This window comes from Gracilinanus agilis, chromosome 1 (genome assembly GCF_016433145.1).
Source record: "Gracilinanus agilis isolate LMUSP501 chromosome 1, AgileGrace, whole genome shotgun sequence".
NCBI classification, from domain to species: Eukaryota; Metazoa; Chordata; class Mammalia; order Didelphimorphia; family Didelphidae; genus Gracilinanus; species Gracilinanus agilis.
In genome coordinates this window covers 595483592-595502503 of record NC_058130.1, presented here as the reverse complement: position 1 = coordinate 595502503, position 18912 = coordinate 595483592, and the positions used below count along the sequence as shown (strand labels likewise).

The window sequence follows — 18912 nt, the reverse complement described above, 5'->3', positions numbered from 1 at the left end:
TAACTACTTATTTATTATAGGGTCTTTATTTTATTTTATTGGTGGAAGAAGATTGAGGGTGTTTTGAGAGTGATAATAGTGATAATAGGTGTATTTTTTTAATGAAGACAAGAAATAACTTGACAAAATATTTTTTATAAAAAGAACAGAAGGAAGTTCAGGAAGAGACAGCAGTTGTTGGAACTACCATTTTAAATTTGATTTTTATGTATGTACATAAACATTAACATGCGTAAATATTTTAAAAGAAGCTTTATACACAGGAGGAAAACACTATTCTATAACAAAAGTTCAGTTTCATATGTGATATCCTACCTCTTTAAATTAGTGTTGTTCTGTACAGAACATTTTGGTGCTTATCTGGGCAAAAAAAAATAACTGGGTAAAGAAAAGGAATTAAATCAAGTGGTAAAATATGTAAGGTATTGCTTCTTTCATAGATGAAGAATTTGATATATGGAAGGGGCAGGAAAAGAACTTTGGTTTAATAAAAACTTGAAGGAACTGTTTTCAAATAAGCTGTTAGTTTGGTTGTAAAAAAGGACAGAAAATGAACTTTGACATAAATATAAAGACTTATATTCTCCATTTGGTAAATGATCAAAGGATATGAACAGAATATTTTCCCAAAAAATAAAAATCCAGAAAAAAATACTTCAAATCACTAATAAAGGGAAATACTGGAAATTGGTGGGGGAGAAGGGGTGGGGAGGTTGGTGTCCGTCAATTGAGGAATGACTGAACAAATTACAGTTTACAGATGTAATGGAATATTATTGTATTACTCTTTGGAAAGATGAACTTGTATGAACTGAAACAGAGTAAAATGAGCAGATCTAAGAACAATTTAGGGCATCTGGGTGGTACAGTGGAGAGAATGCTGGATCTGAAGTCAGGAAGACATCTTCATGAGTTCAAAACCAGCCTCAGACACTTACTGTGTGATTCTGGACAAGTCACTTCCCCCATTTGCCTCAGTTTCCTCATCTGCCAAATGAGCCAGAGAAGGAAAGGGCAAACCATTCCAGTATATATGCCAAGAAAACCCCAAACAAGGTCACAGAGTCAGACACTACTGAACAACAAAGAATAATTTAAACAACAATTATAAAGACAAACAGTTTAAGAACTCTGGCCAACAAAATAACCAGCCACAGTTCCAAAGGACCGCTGGTGAAGCCTGCTATGCACAACCATACAGAGAGTCAGGGACTGGGAGAAAGCTCGATTTGTTTTGACCATGCATATTATTGCAAGTGTTTTATTTTCTTTTTATTTTTCAATGGGAAGCTCCAGGAGGTGGGAAGAAGAGATAATAAAAGGCTGCTAATTAAGAAAAGTTCAAAAAGAAAAATACACAAAAGTTTAATCACTTTGTAAATTATATAGGATGATGCTTCCTTTTTAGTGAACAGTGGTTTGAAGGGACAGAGAAAGAACTTGTTAAAAATAGATAAAATTCCAACGTCAAGAAACGCAGTTGTCAAAAACATACCTGTTAGAATTATGTTTCTTTGAAGACTGTCGAGTGGCAGGACCGCAGAGCATTGTGGTCCCCAGACTCATTTCCATATCACTTTTAAAGCTTAAAGTTAAAAGTAATTGATTTAAAATCACAAAATTATTTGGAGACTGTGGAGTGACCAGATGTGAACTGGCAAAGGGAAGCAGCAAGAGGCTTCGATTTGAGCTAATGGACCTTACCGTCTACCATTAGTAAGTGTGAGTTCGTGTTCCTCTCTGCTGCCACCTCTGGTTTGAGCCGGAAACGCAGAAGGAACAGAGTCTCATAAGCGGGGCAAAGCTCGTCCGCATTGAGGAGAGAGTATCTTGGGATGTTTGGAGTCTTCTGCACTAGAGGCTCCTCCTTTAGGTAGCACTTCCTAGCATCGTATTAAGGTTTAAGTTAGGGGAGATTGCAAATGATTTGTCTACTCACTAGTGTAGAAGAGAAGACTGATCTGCCTCCCTGGAGAGCAGTGAAGAACAATAGGGGGAGCAGTTGGAGAAGCCCTTTTGTGTAGTGTTCCTGAGGAGACCCTTGCTTGACTAGAAACTTGCCATAGAATTGTTGTTAGTTAATCTGTCCAGAAATGTTCATTGCCCCCAGGCGCATGAGTTTTCTGTATTCAAGTACCTCCAGGTTTGTGTTTGCTTACTGTCCCCACAGAGACTGGATATGCATTGATGGTGAATTATCTGTGATGTTTTTATGATTTATTTTTGCCTTATTAGATTAATTGTTAAGTTTCAAGGCTATGTGACATTATTGTGAGTGATTGGTTTTGTATAAAGCAAAGTACATGGAGTGGGGTGGCTTGAGACAGAAAGATGTATTCCTAACCACTCTTCTGCCTTGGAGCCAATACACAGTATTGATTCCAAGACGGAAGGTGAGGGTTTAAAAAAAAAAAAAAGAAAAAAAAAAGAGTTGGAGTGCAAATGCCTTCTGACTGGTGGTGGTAATTTACTGGGTTCTAAGACCTATAAGTTTATGGGTAATATGATATCATAATAATATCTAGCATTTACATAATGTTATATACCATTTGCCAAGAACTTTAAATACCTTTAATCATATTATTTTATCTTTAAAACCCTGGCGCAGGGGCTTTTGTTATTTTTTTTACATATGAGGAAAGTGAGTCAGGCAAGCTAAATGACTTATTCAGAGTCACCTAATTAGTGTTAAAAGTTACATTTGAACTTGGGTCTTACTGAGTCCAGGTCCAGCAATCTAGCCATTGCCCCACTAGCCTTGCCTTCAGGCTGGTCAGTCAGCCCAAAGAATGAGTATCTCCATACCCCAAATAAGAGGAGTGAGGGATTAACAGTGTGGGCAATTAGTTCAGATTTCCTTTTCTTATTTGTATATAATCTTCCTCTTTTGTTTTTCTTTTTTATATGTAAATGTTCATTTTTTACATGTAATTAATTATGTGCATAATTTTTAAAGCAATAAATAGAAATATTCCCCACTCATTTCACATCTTTTTTTTTTTTGCTTTCAAATTGCCTCATCCTTGCCCTTTTTTTCTTTTCATTATTTTGCCTCCTTTCTGTTGCCCTGTCACCTTTCCTAGAATCCATTTAACTAGAACCATGAGAAAATTTGGGTTTATCAGAAAGCCACTTAACTTTTCTTAAGGTAAAGTAAGCAGTGCCCTCCCCCCCTTCTGTTAGAGCATTAGATTATGGCTCAGGCCATTTTATTCTACTTTATATGCCTTTCTCCACCTCCCACTATATAATTTTTCCTATTCCAACTTTGTCTCTATACATGCACCCACGCACCTGAAAGATGCCTCCTTGCCTGTCATGGCTGGCACCTGTAAAACTTGTTTTTTGTTTTTCCCTTTCTCCCGTATTAGCTCCATTCCCCCATTTTCTCCCAGGCTTGTTGGTTCAGGTATGAAGTTGATAGTTCCTTCTTAGATCCATACCAAAATGTACAACACTGAAATTGAAATTCTGAAGGGCTTTTTACCACCTTTGGCTCCCACATTGCAAATTTCAACTGAACTCATTCTAGGACATCAATATAATATGGTGGATCAGGAACCTAATTTTGGTCCTGGCTACTGCTGACTGTCTGAATTTCTATTTGATTTATTTTTTTTTTGTTCAATCTTACCTATCTCTAAAACATATTTAAGGTTAACTTGAGAGGAATTGTTGACTTTATGTGCTTTTTTTGTTTTGTTTTTAGACTTATAAAACCTTGGGAAAGTGACTTCTCTGGGTCTGTTTTCTTTCTGCGTAAAATGAAAGGTTGAACTAGATGGTCTCAGAGCATTTAATTCTATGTCTCAATCCATTTCTGTGACAAAATAGTTCTACAGGAGCTAGCTAACCTAATGTTATATTTTAAATACTAGTTTGGAACTGTGGCATGTTATAATTAGCAATAATAATAATGATAGCACTTTAAGGTTTGTTTTTGCAAAGAAGCCACTGGATTTTAAGTCAGAAGATGTGAATTCATTTCCTAGCAATTATTAGCTATATAATCTTGGACAACTCATCAAACCTGTGTCAGTTTCCTTGTTTGTCAAATGGCAATAATAATGTCTGGTTGCTTTAAGGATCAAATGAGAAAATGCATGTCAAACTCTTTATAAACATTAATTAGTCTGTAAATGAGAATCATTATTGGAACATAGCACTCTAAGTACTACTGTATTGTTATGCCAAGTCAAAAAGAAGAAGATTCATATTTATTTTATATATGAATGTATACACAAAGAGAACATTTCTAGCCTAGTAGGGGAAAAGAAAATAAAAAGCTTTCAATTGAGTCTTTTCCCTACTCACTCCCTATGCTGGAAGAAAAAAAAAGTAAAAGGAAGAGTGGCCTATAGTAAAGGTAAAAAGGCCTCTGTGTATTCTTTCCAACCAGTTTTCACACCCAGTTACTAAGCTGTTTTACAAAGGATATATCAATTTTGCAGAGGGTTTAAACCCATAAATATGTCATTCTAATAACCCATTGCTATTTTTGTTATTTGGTTGTAAACATAAAATGCATTTAAAGTTTATAAATATTCCACAACTGCTTTTGTGTATCAATAAACAGAAAGACTACATGGTTTCCAAAAATAAAAAATATAAAACAAAGCAAAATTGAGAAAATTTTGCTATATAACTACTTAGACTTATTGTGTATATATAAAATGTATGTCAGACTGTAAACACAAATTAGTCTTTGCTGTTGATGGAATTGACAGATTCTGTATACTGAACTTGGTAGCATTATTAGTGGAAAAAATATTCAGGAAACAAGGTTCCTGTCCTTAAAGACGTTAAAAATAGGATTGTGGTGATAGATGCCTACATGATTAAGCCAAGAGTTGAGGTATTTCATTCTCTTTCCAGACATGCTACTAAATTTCTATCTGATTTTCCTATATTTGAAAAAAGGCTGACAAAAGAAGCAAATGGTTCTGATTTGGGTTACAGGAGAAAACTTTATTATTCTAGAGTTCAAGCTCAGATCTAATCCCTAGTAAAAATTAGTTCTGTTGTCTTTCCTCTTTAAATCTTTTACATCATTTGGACCATAGTTACTTTTATACCTGACTTACCTCTCTATTGGATTATAAGTTTCTTGATAAAAATTGCCTTAAAAATTGTATGTATGTCTCTCGCTGTATAGTACATACTTATGCTATATGTCATATTTATATATATATTGTTGAATTAAAATGATTAAAATATTTTAATCCATTATTTTATGGGCAGTAGTAAGATTTGAAGCTAGAATACGACATTTCTTCTCTTAATTGATGCCACATGTATGTGTCAGTCTGTCTTCCTCAACACAGATCCAATATTAGATATTGGACACTGTCTTACAAAGGACAGTGGTTCTCAGAATTCTTATTGAATAGGCCTTTATGAGAAGATGAAAAATTCAGTTGAATATAAGTGCTGGAGGTCTTTTTGATAATCTAATTCAACATGTTTTATACTAGCAAGCCACTATGAAATTTGTCAGCATTATAATTAAATTATGTTGCCACCAACATCCAGCTTAGTACTGGACATATAATTGTCACTCAAGAAATAATTATTATAAGAACTCAGTGGTAGGATACTAGTTTACCCGGTTTAAGGATGGAAAGTGAGTACCTAAGATTGAATGTCTGCAATATCTATTAATTCTAGTTATTGACACTACCCCCGTTATCCTCCCAATTTCATGATCATTTTGTGAAACTGGAAGAGCTTTGTCATTCATTTTTGGTTTTAGATGTAATCAGTGATGGATGTGGTTGTACTTTCTTATAGGCAAAGCGAAGGCTGGAACTAGGAGAAAGTGGTCATCAGTTTCTCTCAGATGGTCTAAAAACCCCCAAAGGCAAAGGAAGAGCTGCAGTAAGAAGTCCAGATAGTCCAAAAAGTAAGGAAATATTATTTGTTGTTCTTTTTTGGTATAGGACTCCCAATTTTCACAGCATGTGGCTGAGAGTACAAAATTTGGAATAATTTTGGCCTGTGTTTATTCTTTTTAATCTCTATTCCTTTCCTCCCTCTCCCCCAATTTTCCAAGCGAAACCTGCTGAGTTTATGTCTGTGCATGGATGCTGTTTGCAAGAGCTTTACTGCAATGTAGTTTCATTTTTAACCTAAATTACAAAATTTGTTTGGCACTGTTCTGTAATCAAAGTTGATTTTATATAATTGATGTTGAGACTAACCAGATCAAGATGAGCAATTCTTTACACATTGACTATGTAACTAGGTAGCATTAGAGTTGATTAAGAACAGGAAAGTGAAGGTAGTGACTATTACCTTTGTGACTAGAGGCAAGTCACTGAGGATGTCTATGCCTCTATGGCCTCCTTCCTAAGTTGGCCTTGGACCAAGATCCCTCTACTTGTCAATTTCCACCCATAGTCACCATCCCCATCACTTAGTGGTGAAAAAGAAAAATTGTACAGACTAGGGAGGGAATCAGGGTGGTCCTCTGACTGTAGAAGCCAAGTTGGCTACTGGTTAAATAGAAGAAATCCTCTCTCTCTCTCTCTGTCTCTCTGTCTCTCTCTCTCTCTCTCTCTCTCTCTTTCTCTCTTTTCTCCCTCTTTTTCCCCTCCCTTTCCCTCATCTCTTTCTGTTTTTCTCTCCCTCTCTCCATCCCTCTTTTTCTCTATTTCTTTCCTCCCTCTTTTTCCCCTCCCTTTCCCTCATCTCTTTCTGTTTTTCTCTCCCTCCCTTCATCCCTCTTTTTCTCTATTTCTTTCCCCCTTTTTTTCTCTCTCTCTCTCCTTCCCTCCATCCCTCTTTTTCTCTATTTCTTTCCCCCTTTTTTTTTCTCTCTCTCTCTCCCTCTCCCCCCTCCTCTTGCTCTCTTTCTCCCTCCTTCCTTCCTTTCTTTCTTCTCTCTCTCTCTCTCTCTCTCTCTCTCTCTCTCTCTCTCTCTCTCTCTCTGTCACTTAAGCTCCCTCCAACTTTATTTTCCTTATGTGTAAAATGAAAAGTTTGGACTACAAAGCCCTAATGTTCCTTCCAGTTTTATTTACATCAAAGATCTTGCCATTTTCATGATGACACTGAAATAATATTTAATTAAAGATTGACTTGACCATATAAAAAGTCTGGGAGACTTGCTGGGTATATTATTTTAACATAATGCTTTGCACATAGATGATTGATGTTTTCTTATTTCATTTATGGTATAGTAGAAATTATGCAGCACTTGGAAGCAGAGAATCTGAGTTCAAGTCCCACCTCTGGTCCTTACTACCTGTGTGACCTTGAGCAGGTCACTTAACTTTTCTGAACCTCAGTTTCCCCATCTCTAAAATGAGAATTCTAGACTAGATGCGTTCTGAGACCACTTAGATCAATGACCTTATAAAGTTTTGGTAAAAAACTTGGCAAATGTGAAAAAACATGTTAAAGTCCTGACTATACTAAAACTCACCATAGTAGTATAAACTTAAACATCACATGGGTAGTATTGGATTCCATTGAAAGTGACTTGTTTACTAAAAATCACAGAATTATTTGGAATACAGTTTTACGTAATATAATGCTCCTTGAGGCTTCAGAAGACACACACATACACAGTAAAGTGCTTTAATCCCTTTTAGAGATTTTCTGCTACTCTCTTTTTTCCCCCAAAACTTTACTATGTGTAACTTGCTAAAAAAATTTTTTTAAATACTGTGCTTTAGATGCTAACTCATGTGCTGGAATGGGAAAGAAGGCTTGCTTCATTGCAAAGGAACCCTTCAGTTCTTTACCTTCACCCCCATCCCCTTCCCGCTCGGTTTTTGTTTTTCTTCAAGCTCCAAAATCTCCCTCAGAAAAAACACGGTATGATACGTCACTTGGTCTACTCACCAAGAAGTTCATTCAGCTATTGAGCCAATCCCCAGATGGGGTCTTGGATTTGAACAAGGCAGCCGAAGTGCTTAAGGTGCAAAAGAGGAGGATTTATGATATCACCAATGTGCTGGAAGGCATCCACCTCATTAAGAAGAAATCTAAAAACAACGTTCAGTGGATGTGAGTATCAGTCCCTGTCCTGGTGGGGGGAATAAATAGCTCTTATAAATGACAGCAGCTTTTTTTTCAGAGGTCACTTTCCTATTCATATCCATATCTTAGTTCCTTAGCCTAAATGAGATTTTGTGAGCTTCTATCTGATCAGCCTAAAGTAGGGAAATCTTTGAAATAAACTCTGCTGTATCAAATACCTTTTTTTGAATGACAGGTGATTGTGTGTGTGTGTGTGTGTGTGTGTGTGTGTGTGTGCGTGCGCGCGCGCTTGCATACATGATCTATGAGATAAATTCACAAATATGTCCTTTTGACATTCTACAAATAGAAGGAGGAAATAAACAACGCTTGTGTCAGCCCCATACACATCAAAATAAGCAAGCTTACCTCATTGTCCAGTGACTCTGTGGCTTCATTTGGGTCTTTGTCTTTCTTTGTTGTTTGTATGATTTTAGCCAGAATCCACTCTTAATGCCTCAGTTTTGTCACCAGTAAAATGAGAGTTATGACAGCACTTGACATATGTGCCCATCTGACAGGGCTACGTCATGACTAAAAAAGGTGGTAGTCACCTTTGTAAATTCTGGTTATACCTGAAAAGAGAAGAAAAGCATTAAATTATTTTAAGCACAAGAGGGAGGAATTAATTTATTACCTGGTGGCTTTATAAGACAGTGCTTCAAAGATGATATTCTGGACCTCTTCCTGGTGCCTGAAAGAAGCTGGAGCAGGGAAACATTTTTGTCTATTTGGCAGAAAGGAGGAAGTAGAGAGAGTATCTTAGTATCTATTGCCCTTGTATTTCTTTTTCTATTAATTATTAGTGATGAAAGCTTCACTCATTTTCTTGGTAGAACAGTCTTTGTAGAATATAACTTAGAGTTGGAACCATCCAGTTTTTAATTTGGGTTTTTTGGCTTACTTGCTCAAATAATCTCTTGCTTTCTTTTTTTTATGAATGTTTATTTCTTTTTTTTAAATTTTTTTTTAAATTTACTTTTTTTTAAATATCAATTTCCACATAAGTTTTCTGAAGTTATATTATCCATCTTGTCTCCCTCCCTCCCCTCCCGGAGCTGACAAGCAATTCATTCTGGGTTATACATGTATTATCATACAAAATATGTTTCCATATTATTTCATTTTTATAAGTGAATAATCTTATAAAACCAAAACCCCAAAACATATACCCAAATAAACAAGTAATAAATCATATGATTACATCTGCATTTCTACTCCAACAGTTCTTTCTCCAGATGTGGATAGCATTCTTTCTCATAAGTCCCTCAAAATTGTCCTGGATCATTATATTCCTGCTAGTAGCAGTCTATCACAGTTGATCGTTCCACAATATTTCAGTTACCGTATGTAATGTTCTCCTGGTTCTGCTTATTTCACTCTGCATCAATTCATGTAGGTCTTTCCAGTTCTTTCTGAAATCATCCTCACAAGAGTATTCCATCACCATCATATACCTCAATTTGTTCAGCCATTGAGGGACATCCCTTCAGCTTCCAATTCTTTGGCACTACAAAAAGAGCTATGAATATGTTTGTACAAATAGGTCCTTTCCCATTTTTTTTTTTATCTCTTTGGAGTACAAACCGAGTAGTGGTATTACTGGATCAAAAGTTATACATTCTTTTAAAGCCCTTTGGGCATAAACAAATGTTTATTTACTTAAGTCAAATAGGTTTATCCTGATTTCCTTTGAATTCAGGTATTCTCTCAAAGGGAAAATATTCTCAAAAAACACAGTCATCTTGTTTTTGTTGTGATGTTGCAGTGAAAACTGTAAGATTATACTTATGTAAATGTTTTTTTACAAATATTCATTTTAAAATTTTCCTTTTCAAAGTATCAGCTTTCTTCATATTCTATTTTCAGGGATGCTTATAAAATGAACACACTTTTATTTTGCTCCCAGCCCCATACCAGTCTTCTGACATTTTATGAATAGTTGTGCAAAATTATTTCTGTTTGACTTTCTAGGGGCTGCAGTCTATCTGATGATGGGGGCATGCTGGCTCAATGTCAGGGTTTGTCAAAGGAAGTGACGGAGCTCAGTCAGGAAGAGAAGAGGCTAGATGAGCTAATTCAAAGCTGCACCTTGGACCTTAAGCTGTTAACAGAAGATTCAGAGAATCAAAAATATCCTTTATTTTATAGCTCAGCGGGTTGGCTTATGCCCATTCTAGAGTTCCAGTAAGACATTCTTCAACCTTAAAGGAATCTAGCTTTATGCTGAAGATTTCTTCCAATTTAATGCAGAAGTAACTGTGCTTCCAGAGGGAAGAGGAAGGGAGGGAAAGATAGGGAGGCAGAGACAGAGAGAGTGTTCTTGTCTAGTATTTAACCTGATTCAGAAAATCAGGTTAAATATGTAAAAAATATTTTCTCACGATCCCAGTGAAATATAGCATGTATGTTTCTTCAGAGAAATGAGAATTCTTTTTGGAAACATTCTGGAAACAAGTAACTGCAACCTGCTACTTCACTAATATTTTTATAGTATGGGGTCGTGTTATTATTAGATACTTTTGCAACATTATTAATTTTGCTGACAACTTTGTGTCAGATTAATCTTTAGTGTGTTTTGCAGAACCTGACACTGTTCAAATTTTAGATTCCTCTTTGCCAGGTGTTGCAGCAAATATATCTTCCTAAATATGACTAGGTTTTCCAGCCTAAAAAGACTGGGGGGAAAAAAAAACAAGAAAAAGATATTATGCCACTGAAGATAGAAGGCATCAATCCCAAGGTTGCTTTTTGAAAAACAACAGCATCATGGAGGGAAATCCCAACTCATGTCCCATGAAAACTTGTTTCTCATGTTTCTGCATCTTAAAAAAGTACAATTTATTGCTTCCAGACATAGCTAAGAGATTTTTTTTTGTGACTCACTAGACAGAAAATTTTTTAGTGCTTGATTAATTGAAAGCAAAATTGATGGAACTTTAGTTGTCCCAAGATTTTATTCAACCTAAGTTTTCTGATTATTTGACATTTAAATTTTGTCACTAGAGAAATAAAGCATTATGATATATGTGCCATGTTATAGTCACATTGAACTGTTATGTTTCTGGACTTTACAAGAAAATTTTATCTCAGTTGCCTTTTATTGAAACTGGTAAAACATCTAATTTTTCAATATAGAATAATTTTCAACAAGATCTTGATAGTGATTTGTTTTTTAAATCAGCTTGACCATCACTAATTCAATTAAACATTTATAGTGTGCACTGCATACAAGGTCGGGTGATTCTTAGTAGGATAGAGAATAGCTGAGCTGGTTCTGTTGGCAATAATGACTAGCATGGAGTAGCCCCCTCTAAGGATTGTTCCCACTCTCTGTCTTTTTTGTACCAAATCCCAGAGGAGTCGCTTGGTACCTGATGAACAGTTTTCCAGCACATGTGATAGCTGCAATTGCATTGTCATCTTCATCAGCCTTCTCAGCATTTTATTGTAAATGTAAAAGGCTCGCTGCAGGTTGCTGACCTTGATCGAGCAAATTCGGGAATGGGCCGGAAAGAATGACCTTTCCAGTTTATAGAATTAAAGCGCATTTGCACAATTCACTTCAATTTTCTACTCTGTTGCCAGTTTTGTACAACTTGTTGACAGATATGTCGAAACTTCTTTTCCTGCAGCATATTGAGTAATTGTGGATGAGGTTTATTTTAATAAGCTTTTATCACATGTGGCAGTAAAAATGAGTTTCTTGATTTTTCTCTGGGCCAATCAGACCTGGCCAGCATAAGAAAAGAGCCCAGGGCAGACAATAGGACCACGCTCACAGCTGAAGCCCAAGCCATCCTTCCTGGGGTTTCTTTCACTCTCTGCTTAAGATGTGCCCCCAAAAGGCTGCAGCAAAGATTTCTCCAGCTCTCCCATCATCTTTCCTCTCCTCCATTTGTTATGGAGCTCCCCAATTTGGCCTTGCATCACTGGTATATCCGGAAATCATCTACTTTTTTTCCCCCTTTAGTTTTCCTGAGACAGCAATTATATTCTTCCCACCTACAAAAGCAAACAAGAAGATAAGTAAACTACAGAGTACAAAATCAAGTTTATAGATTGAAGAAATATCTTCCTGAGATATTAGTAATCTAAGCAAACCTAGGCAGCATTCCAAACAATTCCCAACAGTGCCTATTCATCCCAGCCTCATTCACCCTCTGTCTCCTCTTATCAATTCAGTTAAATGAAAAATGTTCTTAAGGGTCCACTCTGTGCCAGGGTACTGTGTTACACCCTGGGGGAAATAAAATAAATAATAAATAATAAGAAAAAATAAATGAATAAGATAGAGTCACCACCACTGAAAAGTCTACCATGTAGTAAGTAGTGTGTGATGGGACATAGACAAGGACCCTATAAAAATAATTGACATGTGATGAAAGTATTCAAGAGATGCAGGCAAAATGTTATGTGAGCACCAAGAAGGAAAAGATCCATTTTGTACTTGGAGGAATCAGGGAGGCCTTTGTGGAAAAGGTGGCATTTACGATGGCTTTTGGAGGAAGGAAGAGAACAATTTCAACATGAAGGGGAAAGGGAGACATCACAAGTAGAGGGAATAACTCAAGGAAAAACTAATTTTTTTTAAGATGAAATTCTACTCTATCACCATTTATCCTGCTCCTGTGAGCCTGTAGGCCTGTCACCAGTCACCTGTCACCTCGCCCCCTTTCTTGACTCCAAAGCGTCATACCCTAAGGATCACCTCCCCACAAGTTATTCTCTACCCATTTGGAAAGCCAAGTGACAGCAGTACCCACTGGGGTCCAATTAGCTGTTCACACCTGTCCAAGTCCAACTGCCAGCTTTGCCTAGTTATTAAGGTAATTTGGAGGTTTTTCTAGAAAAATTGGCTAATCCAGGCTAACTGATATTTTTATCATCTCACCAGCATTTTATTTTTTATTAAATCAATATATCTTACTTTTTGTCTTAGAATCAATACTGGTTATATTTATATAGCAATTATATAACAATTGGTTCTAAGGCAGAAGAACAAGAAGGACTAGGATTGGACTTGTGCAGGGACACACAACTAGGAAGTGTCTAAGGCCATATTGGAACCCAGGACCTCCTGCCTCCAGGCCTGGCTCTCTACCCACTGAGCCTACTTCACTGCCCCTCACCAACACTTTTCCTCCACCATAGTTCCCAGTGGCAGTGGCCCATAAGCAAAGGATCATTTTATCACAGCAAAGTCTTTGAAACAGTTGTGAATGGGCCAAGGAAGAGAGTCTGTCGTCATGATCCAAGGACCAAGAGAGATCCATCAATATCATTGAGCATATGGGGAGCATTTTACTTTTTGGATTGATACTGTTTGGAGATTTGTTGTTTTTTTAATGGTTACTCTTGCCAATTATATGTCATAAAATTTCTTTAACAATAATCACGTTAGCTTATGTTACATATCAAGATATTCGAAAAATTAGTGGCCTTAAAGACCAAACTGTTATAGTTGTGAAAGCCCCTCCGGAAACAAGACTTGAAGTGCCTGATCCCTTAGAGGTAAGGATGAGACTTAAGGTTCCTGTTTCAAAGCTTTCAGCTATAAATATTTTCTGAAACTCATGAAATGGTAAAATTAAGCACATCATTTTCTCCTGAATACTTGCTATTTCTCCTGGCTTGCGGAAGGAGGTGTGAATTTGTGAATTTGTCTTGAGGGTTTTGTGAGTTAACCAATAATAATGTGTCTAATATATTTTTTTGGGACATAGTCATTGTGGCAATTTGTTTTGCTCAACACTGCATATTTATTACAAAAGGTTTTTTTCTGGGGAGGTGCAAGTGGGAAGTAGAGGAAATAGAATTTTTTTTGGTTCATTTTTTAAAATTAGAACAGAAAAAAATGTTATATTTTTTTATAAAATTTTTTTTAAAAAATGTTATATTTTTTCCTTTAAGAGCTTTTAGTTCAAGCATAGATTTAGTTAAATATTTGAAGAATTACAGGAGTATTTCCTCTTATCATGTATATTAACTAAACCTACCCTTAAACTAAAGCTTTTTTTTTCCCTATTTCATGGGATGATTTTTTTTTTATTTAATGACAATGTGGAAGCCAAAATGTCAGAAAATGAATACCAAAAAATTGTTTTTATGTGTAAATGGGGAAAAAATAATAAAACATTAGTATTAAAAAATGACAAAAATATGTGCCATGTTCTCTTTATTGCCTCTTGGTAATACCATCCCTTGCACATTTAGTATAGTTGGTTACCATTTTAAAGCGTCATACTATTGACATTTTTGGTGTAACACTAATAAAATGGCCCCTTTAATGTCATATAACAAATAAATGATGTGATGGCACTTCGAAATACAGTTCTACAACTTCACTAGTGGAACATTTTTCAAATGCCTATAAAAGAATACATTTTATTTCTTTCCCAAAATCTTAATAAACCCTGAAAGAGGTTGAGTATCTTTCAGTTATGTTGATGATCTCAGAAACATGCTTATTGGCAATTATTCTGCTTCTATGACAAAACCATAATGAAGTTTTAGTAGGGAAAATTGCCTGAGTTTCATCTCCTACAGTAGACTTTTTTTTATGTATTGTAGAGCCTACAAATACATTTATCAAGTAACCAAGGACCCATTGAAGTTTACCTGTGTCCAGAAGAGAATGAAACACACAGTCCAGTAAAATCCTACAACCAAGACCACAATGGAAATATTCCCAAACCCAGTTCCAAAGGTAAAAATCTTTGTCTTGCATCACTTAGAAACTTAATGTGAAGATTAATGCATTGAGAACCCTGTTTGGGTTCTAGATTGTAAGTCTAAGCTTGGGAATTAGAAACATTAAAATACCCTTGTCTGGTGGTTGTGTTTTTTTTTTGTTGTTTTTTTTTTTGTTTTTTTAATTTATTTTTACATATAATAAAATGCTATCATTCTAATTGGCTCAGTCTAAAGAATTATAAATTAAATCTTCTTTATTTTGACAAGAAGGGATGAAAACTTCCTATTTTAAAAAGTAACTTATCTGTTATACTTGAGCATGTCCCTATTTGCTATGGTAATAGGGGTCTGAAGTTTCAAGAGGGAGGAAAGATGGAAGAATTGTGCCAGCAGATGTTTATTTTTGAGCATTTAATTCCCCCCTCCCCCTTTCAGGGGAAATGAAAAGATAAAATAATTTATTTTGCTTATTTTAACTTAAATAGTTTTTTATGATAATTATATTTTTATACTATTTATAATTATAAAATAATTCTTTTACAAAATTATTATTTCTCAATTATTCCTTCTGAACCATAATCTTTTCATTCTCTCCTCCCTGTTTTCTTTTTCTTATGTTACAAATATAATTATTTCCATCATCTTTAAGAATAATACATCCTATACTTTTTTTTTCATATAATTGGTGCATCTAATCAGAAACTATGCCAAGTTAAAGTTTGACCCCATCTACTCAGCTCCTTATCCTTTGTCCTGCACACATCTTGCCCATCTTCCTTTCTTATCTGAGGCAAGAGAAAAGAATCCCACCTCCTTGTTTTGGACATAAAACCATGGTGTGCCCAGCAGACACACATGTACTCGATGTCATAGGCTTTGCTTTAATTGATCATTTCCTGCCAATCTTGGCCACAGCTAGATGGAGGTAGAACGCCAGAAGTCAAGACTGCTGCCTCAGAGCATCCTTAAAAAGGTTCAAGTATACCCCAGGCATTCCTTCCACATTGCAACTTTCCCCCTTTTTGGATTGGCATAAGATATTAAATGAGAATTTGGGGAGAGTTTTATGGAAGCTGCAGATGACACAGGAAAAAGTTTAGAAACTTAGAAGTGCATAAAATTTATGCATAATGTTGTATGGTATCAATTTATTTTATGTCTTACTGCCAGAAATATACACAATTTTTAAAAAGTTAAAAGAATACCACTTGGCTCTTGTTTATATGTGCATATGATTTGGGGTTTCAGCTTTAAAAGATTACTCTATGGTAAAAATGAATAATGTGGAAATAGGTATCAAATGATAACATTTGTTACAACTCAGTGGAATTGCTTATTGGCTTTGGGAAGGGAGAGGAAAGAGGAGAGGGAAAGAAAGTGAATCATGTAAACATGGAAAAAATATTTTTAAAAGATTAAAATTTAATAAACAGTTAAAATAAGCAAAATATTAGTTTACAGAAAGAATACAAAAGCCAAAAAATATTGGGCAGTTTTCCAGGTCACCAGGGCACTGTGCCTAACCCTGTAATGTGTAAAGGATCCTCTGTAATATTTCTCCCACAAATGATGGGGGTTTACTTCCTCTTGCCAAACCTGGAACTAAAATTAGTATGACTAAGTGTTGGCTACTGTGTTAGGTGCTCTGCTGGGTGCTAGCGATAGACACAAATAAAAGTAGTCCCTGCCCTCAGGAAGCTTCCATGCTTGCAGGGACCCCACTCCCCCACACAAAATAAATAAAACAGTTTTCATTTTATGTGGAATTTATACAAATTCAGCTCCCCAGTGGGCAGGACCCTTTGCCCAGGTTTATTCGGTGCAGCCCTCAAGTCTGTAGACCTCTGCCCCAGATGTGGGGGTCCCAAGCACCGAAGCCCACTCTGGGTCCCTGAGCCCGGAGGGGGCAGAACCAGGCAGGGGAAGGAGAAGGGCTGTAGAGTGATCTCCTCAAATAATGCAAATACTGATTGTAGGAGAAGGTTCACTTCTCTGGATTATAAAGTACAAAATATAGTCACGTATGAAAACAAAAAGTAGGTTGAGACCAGGTGATAAAATGTTTTCAGTGCCAAACTGAGGAGTTTCTATTTAGTCCTAGAGGTAATAGGGAGAGGCTGAAGTTTATTAAGGAAGGGAATCCTCTGGCCTGTCACTCTAAGAGTGTCACATTGGTATTACCATGGAAGTTGGACTCAAAAGTGGGGAACCTTAGTCAAAGGGTAATTAAGAGACTGTGTTGTTGTAGTTCAGGTGCCAAGTGATTAGGGCCTGAAATTTGGGGGTGACTGTGGGAGAGGAGAGGAAACACACATAGAATTGACAAGGCTCAACAGAGGATTAGATCTGTGGAGTCAGCAATGACTCGGACCTTGTGAATCTCCGTAACTGGAAAGATAATGATTCCCACAGCAAAAAACAGAGAAGTCCAAAAAAGAAGGCACTTTGGGGAAAACATGATGCATTCTCTTTTAGCCTAGGAACTAGACTTTCAGGCTCGGAATGTCTTCTAGGCAAATGCTGGCACAGACGGGCAGCTCAGGTGAGGGGTTTGAGCTTGCTAGATGTAAATCCAGGGCTCATCTGCATAAAAGTGATCAGAAAATCCAGAGGAATTGATGAGGTTCTTGAAAGAGTGTGTAGGGATGGAAGAGGGCCCAGGATAGAACCTTGGGAGAGCCCAATGTGGTGCACTCCAAAGTGTTTGACAGCCAGCTTTTAAAAAACTCAAAGCATATTTTTAAGTTTAGTTTGCATTATTATTTTCTCCATCACTCTCTTAAATTTAGACTATTGATAAAACAGTGAGTCAAGCACTGGCTTGTAGATAGCCTTTGTTGATTCTCGAGCAACAAAAGCTCACCCTGGAAATGTCTTCATGGGCTCTGGTGAGGCCATAGGGACTGGCTCCATCTGGCACATACCTCTGGCCACCTGGCAGGGGCAACTAGCTAACAGAGAAGACACTAAAGGAATGGCCTGGGCAGACTGGCAGAACAAGAGCAGTGTCTCGGGGCCTAGAGAAGAGAAAGTATCTGGGGAGAGAAGTAGAGAAGTTACCATTAGATGGAGAGAGAGGTGGGGGGCAGGTGAGGGGTTCCCAATTTATATAAAGAGGGGTTGGCTTTCATGAGATTGGAGTGAGGAGAAAATGAGGGTTGATGCCCAAATAGGCTATAGAAAAAGGGCGAGATGAGAGGTTGTGGCAAATGGCTTTTAATAGAGTTTTTTGGTAAACTCCAAGTGGCCTTGGAATCAGAGACATCTGGATATGAATCTAAAATTATTGACTAGCTATGTAACCGAACAAATTATTTAACAGCATCTGTTTTCTTAACTGCAAAATGGGGTTTTTGTGAAGCTTCGGTATAGAGCGCACACTTTGCAAATAGCCACCATTATTAAGTTGGTCTAATTTGCTAGAAACAGAAAAGAGGTCCCCATCCTCCTATTGTGATATAATAAGGCAGTTCTTTTTTTCAGCAGCATCTGGTGTCTTAGTCCTCCTTTCAAAGGTCAAACTTCATTTTTTCTTGGTTTTTCTCTTCTCCTTTCCATCTTACTTCACAGACTTGGCCTCCACCAACTCAGGACATGCCGATTGCTCCATTTCTATGGCAAACCTCTCTCCTTTGGCTTCTCCAACTAATCTGCTCCAGCAGACCGAGGACCAAATTCCTTCAAACCTAGAAGGACCTTTTGTGAACTTATTGCCTCCCTTGATCCAAGAAGACTACCTGCTAAGCCTTGGGGAAGAAGAAGGCATCAGTGATCTCTTTGATGCTTACGATTTAGAAAAACTTCCACTGGTTGAGGACTTTATGTGCAGTTGATTGTTTTGTGTTCATTCTCTCTATCTATAAACCAATATTTTTTTATCATGGAACTAGAACATCTGTCCTTCAGTGTTGTCCCTTGCCACCTTCTTCCTCCAAGAATATTATTATGAAGTAAACGACAACTTCATAACCAAGCTGACATTTTACTAAGTTTTTTTCTAAACATTGAATAAGCGCACAGCGGCAGGCTCCTTTGGGAAAGCCTCGCTTTTTTTGCCCTAGGCTCCAAAATCTCGTGGATGAAACAGCAGGTGGGAACGTGTGCAATCAGGTTATCAAATACCTTGCCCTCTCCTGCCCACCCTCCTTTCCCAGGTGGCCACTGTGCCTGATGGACGGGGCTGGTGGAGAA

At 36.8% G+C, this 18912-nt stretch overlaps 1 protein-coding gene across 1 annotated transcript in view; it reads left to right on the top strand.

The window, feature by feature from the left end:
* The window catches only part of E2F3 (E2F transcription factor 3), a 95635-nt gene extending 76989 nt beyond the window's left edge, over window positions 1-18646 (top strand). Inside the window, exons 2-7 of the mRNA XM_044667447.1 lie at window positions 5791-5902; window positions 7794-8013; window positions 10000-10158; window positions 13425-13539; window positions 14599-14734; window positions 18292-18646. Of these exons, the coding sequence (XP_044523382.1) occupies window positions 5791-5902; window positions 7794-8013; window positions 10000-10158; window positions 13425-13539; window positions 14599-14734; window positions 18292-18554 (1005 nt within the window). The 3' untranslated portion in view covers window positions 18555-18646. The remainder of the gene's footprint in view (window positions 1-5790; window positions 5903-7793; window positions 8014-9999; window positions 10159-13424; window positions 13540-14598; window positions 14735-18291) is intronic.
* The last annotated feature ends 266 nt before the right edge of the window (window positions 18647-18912 follow it).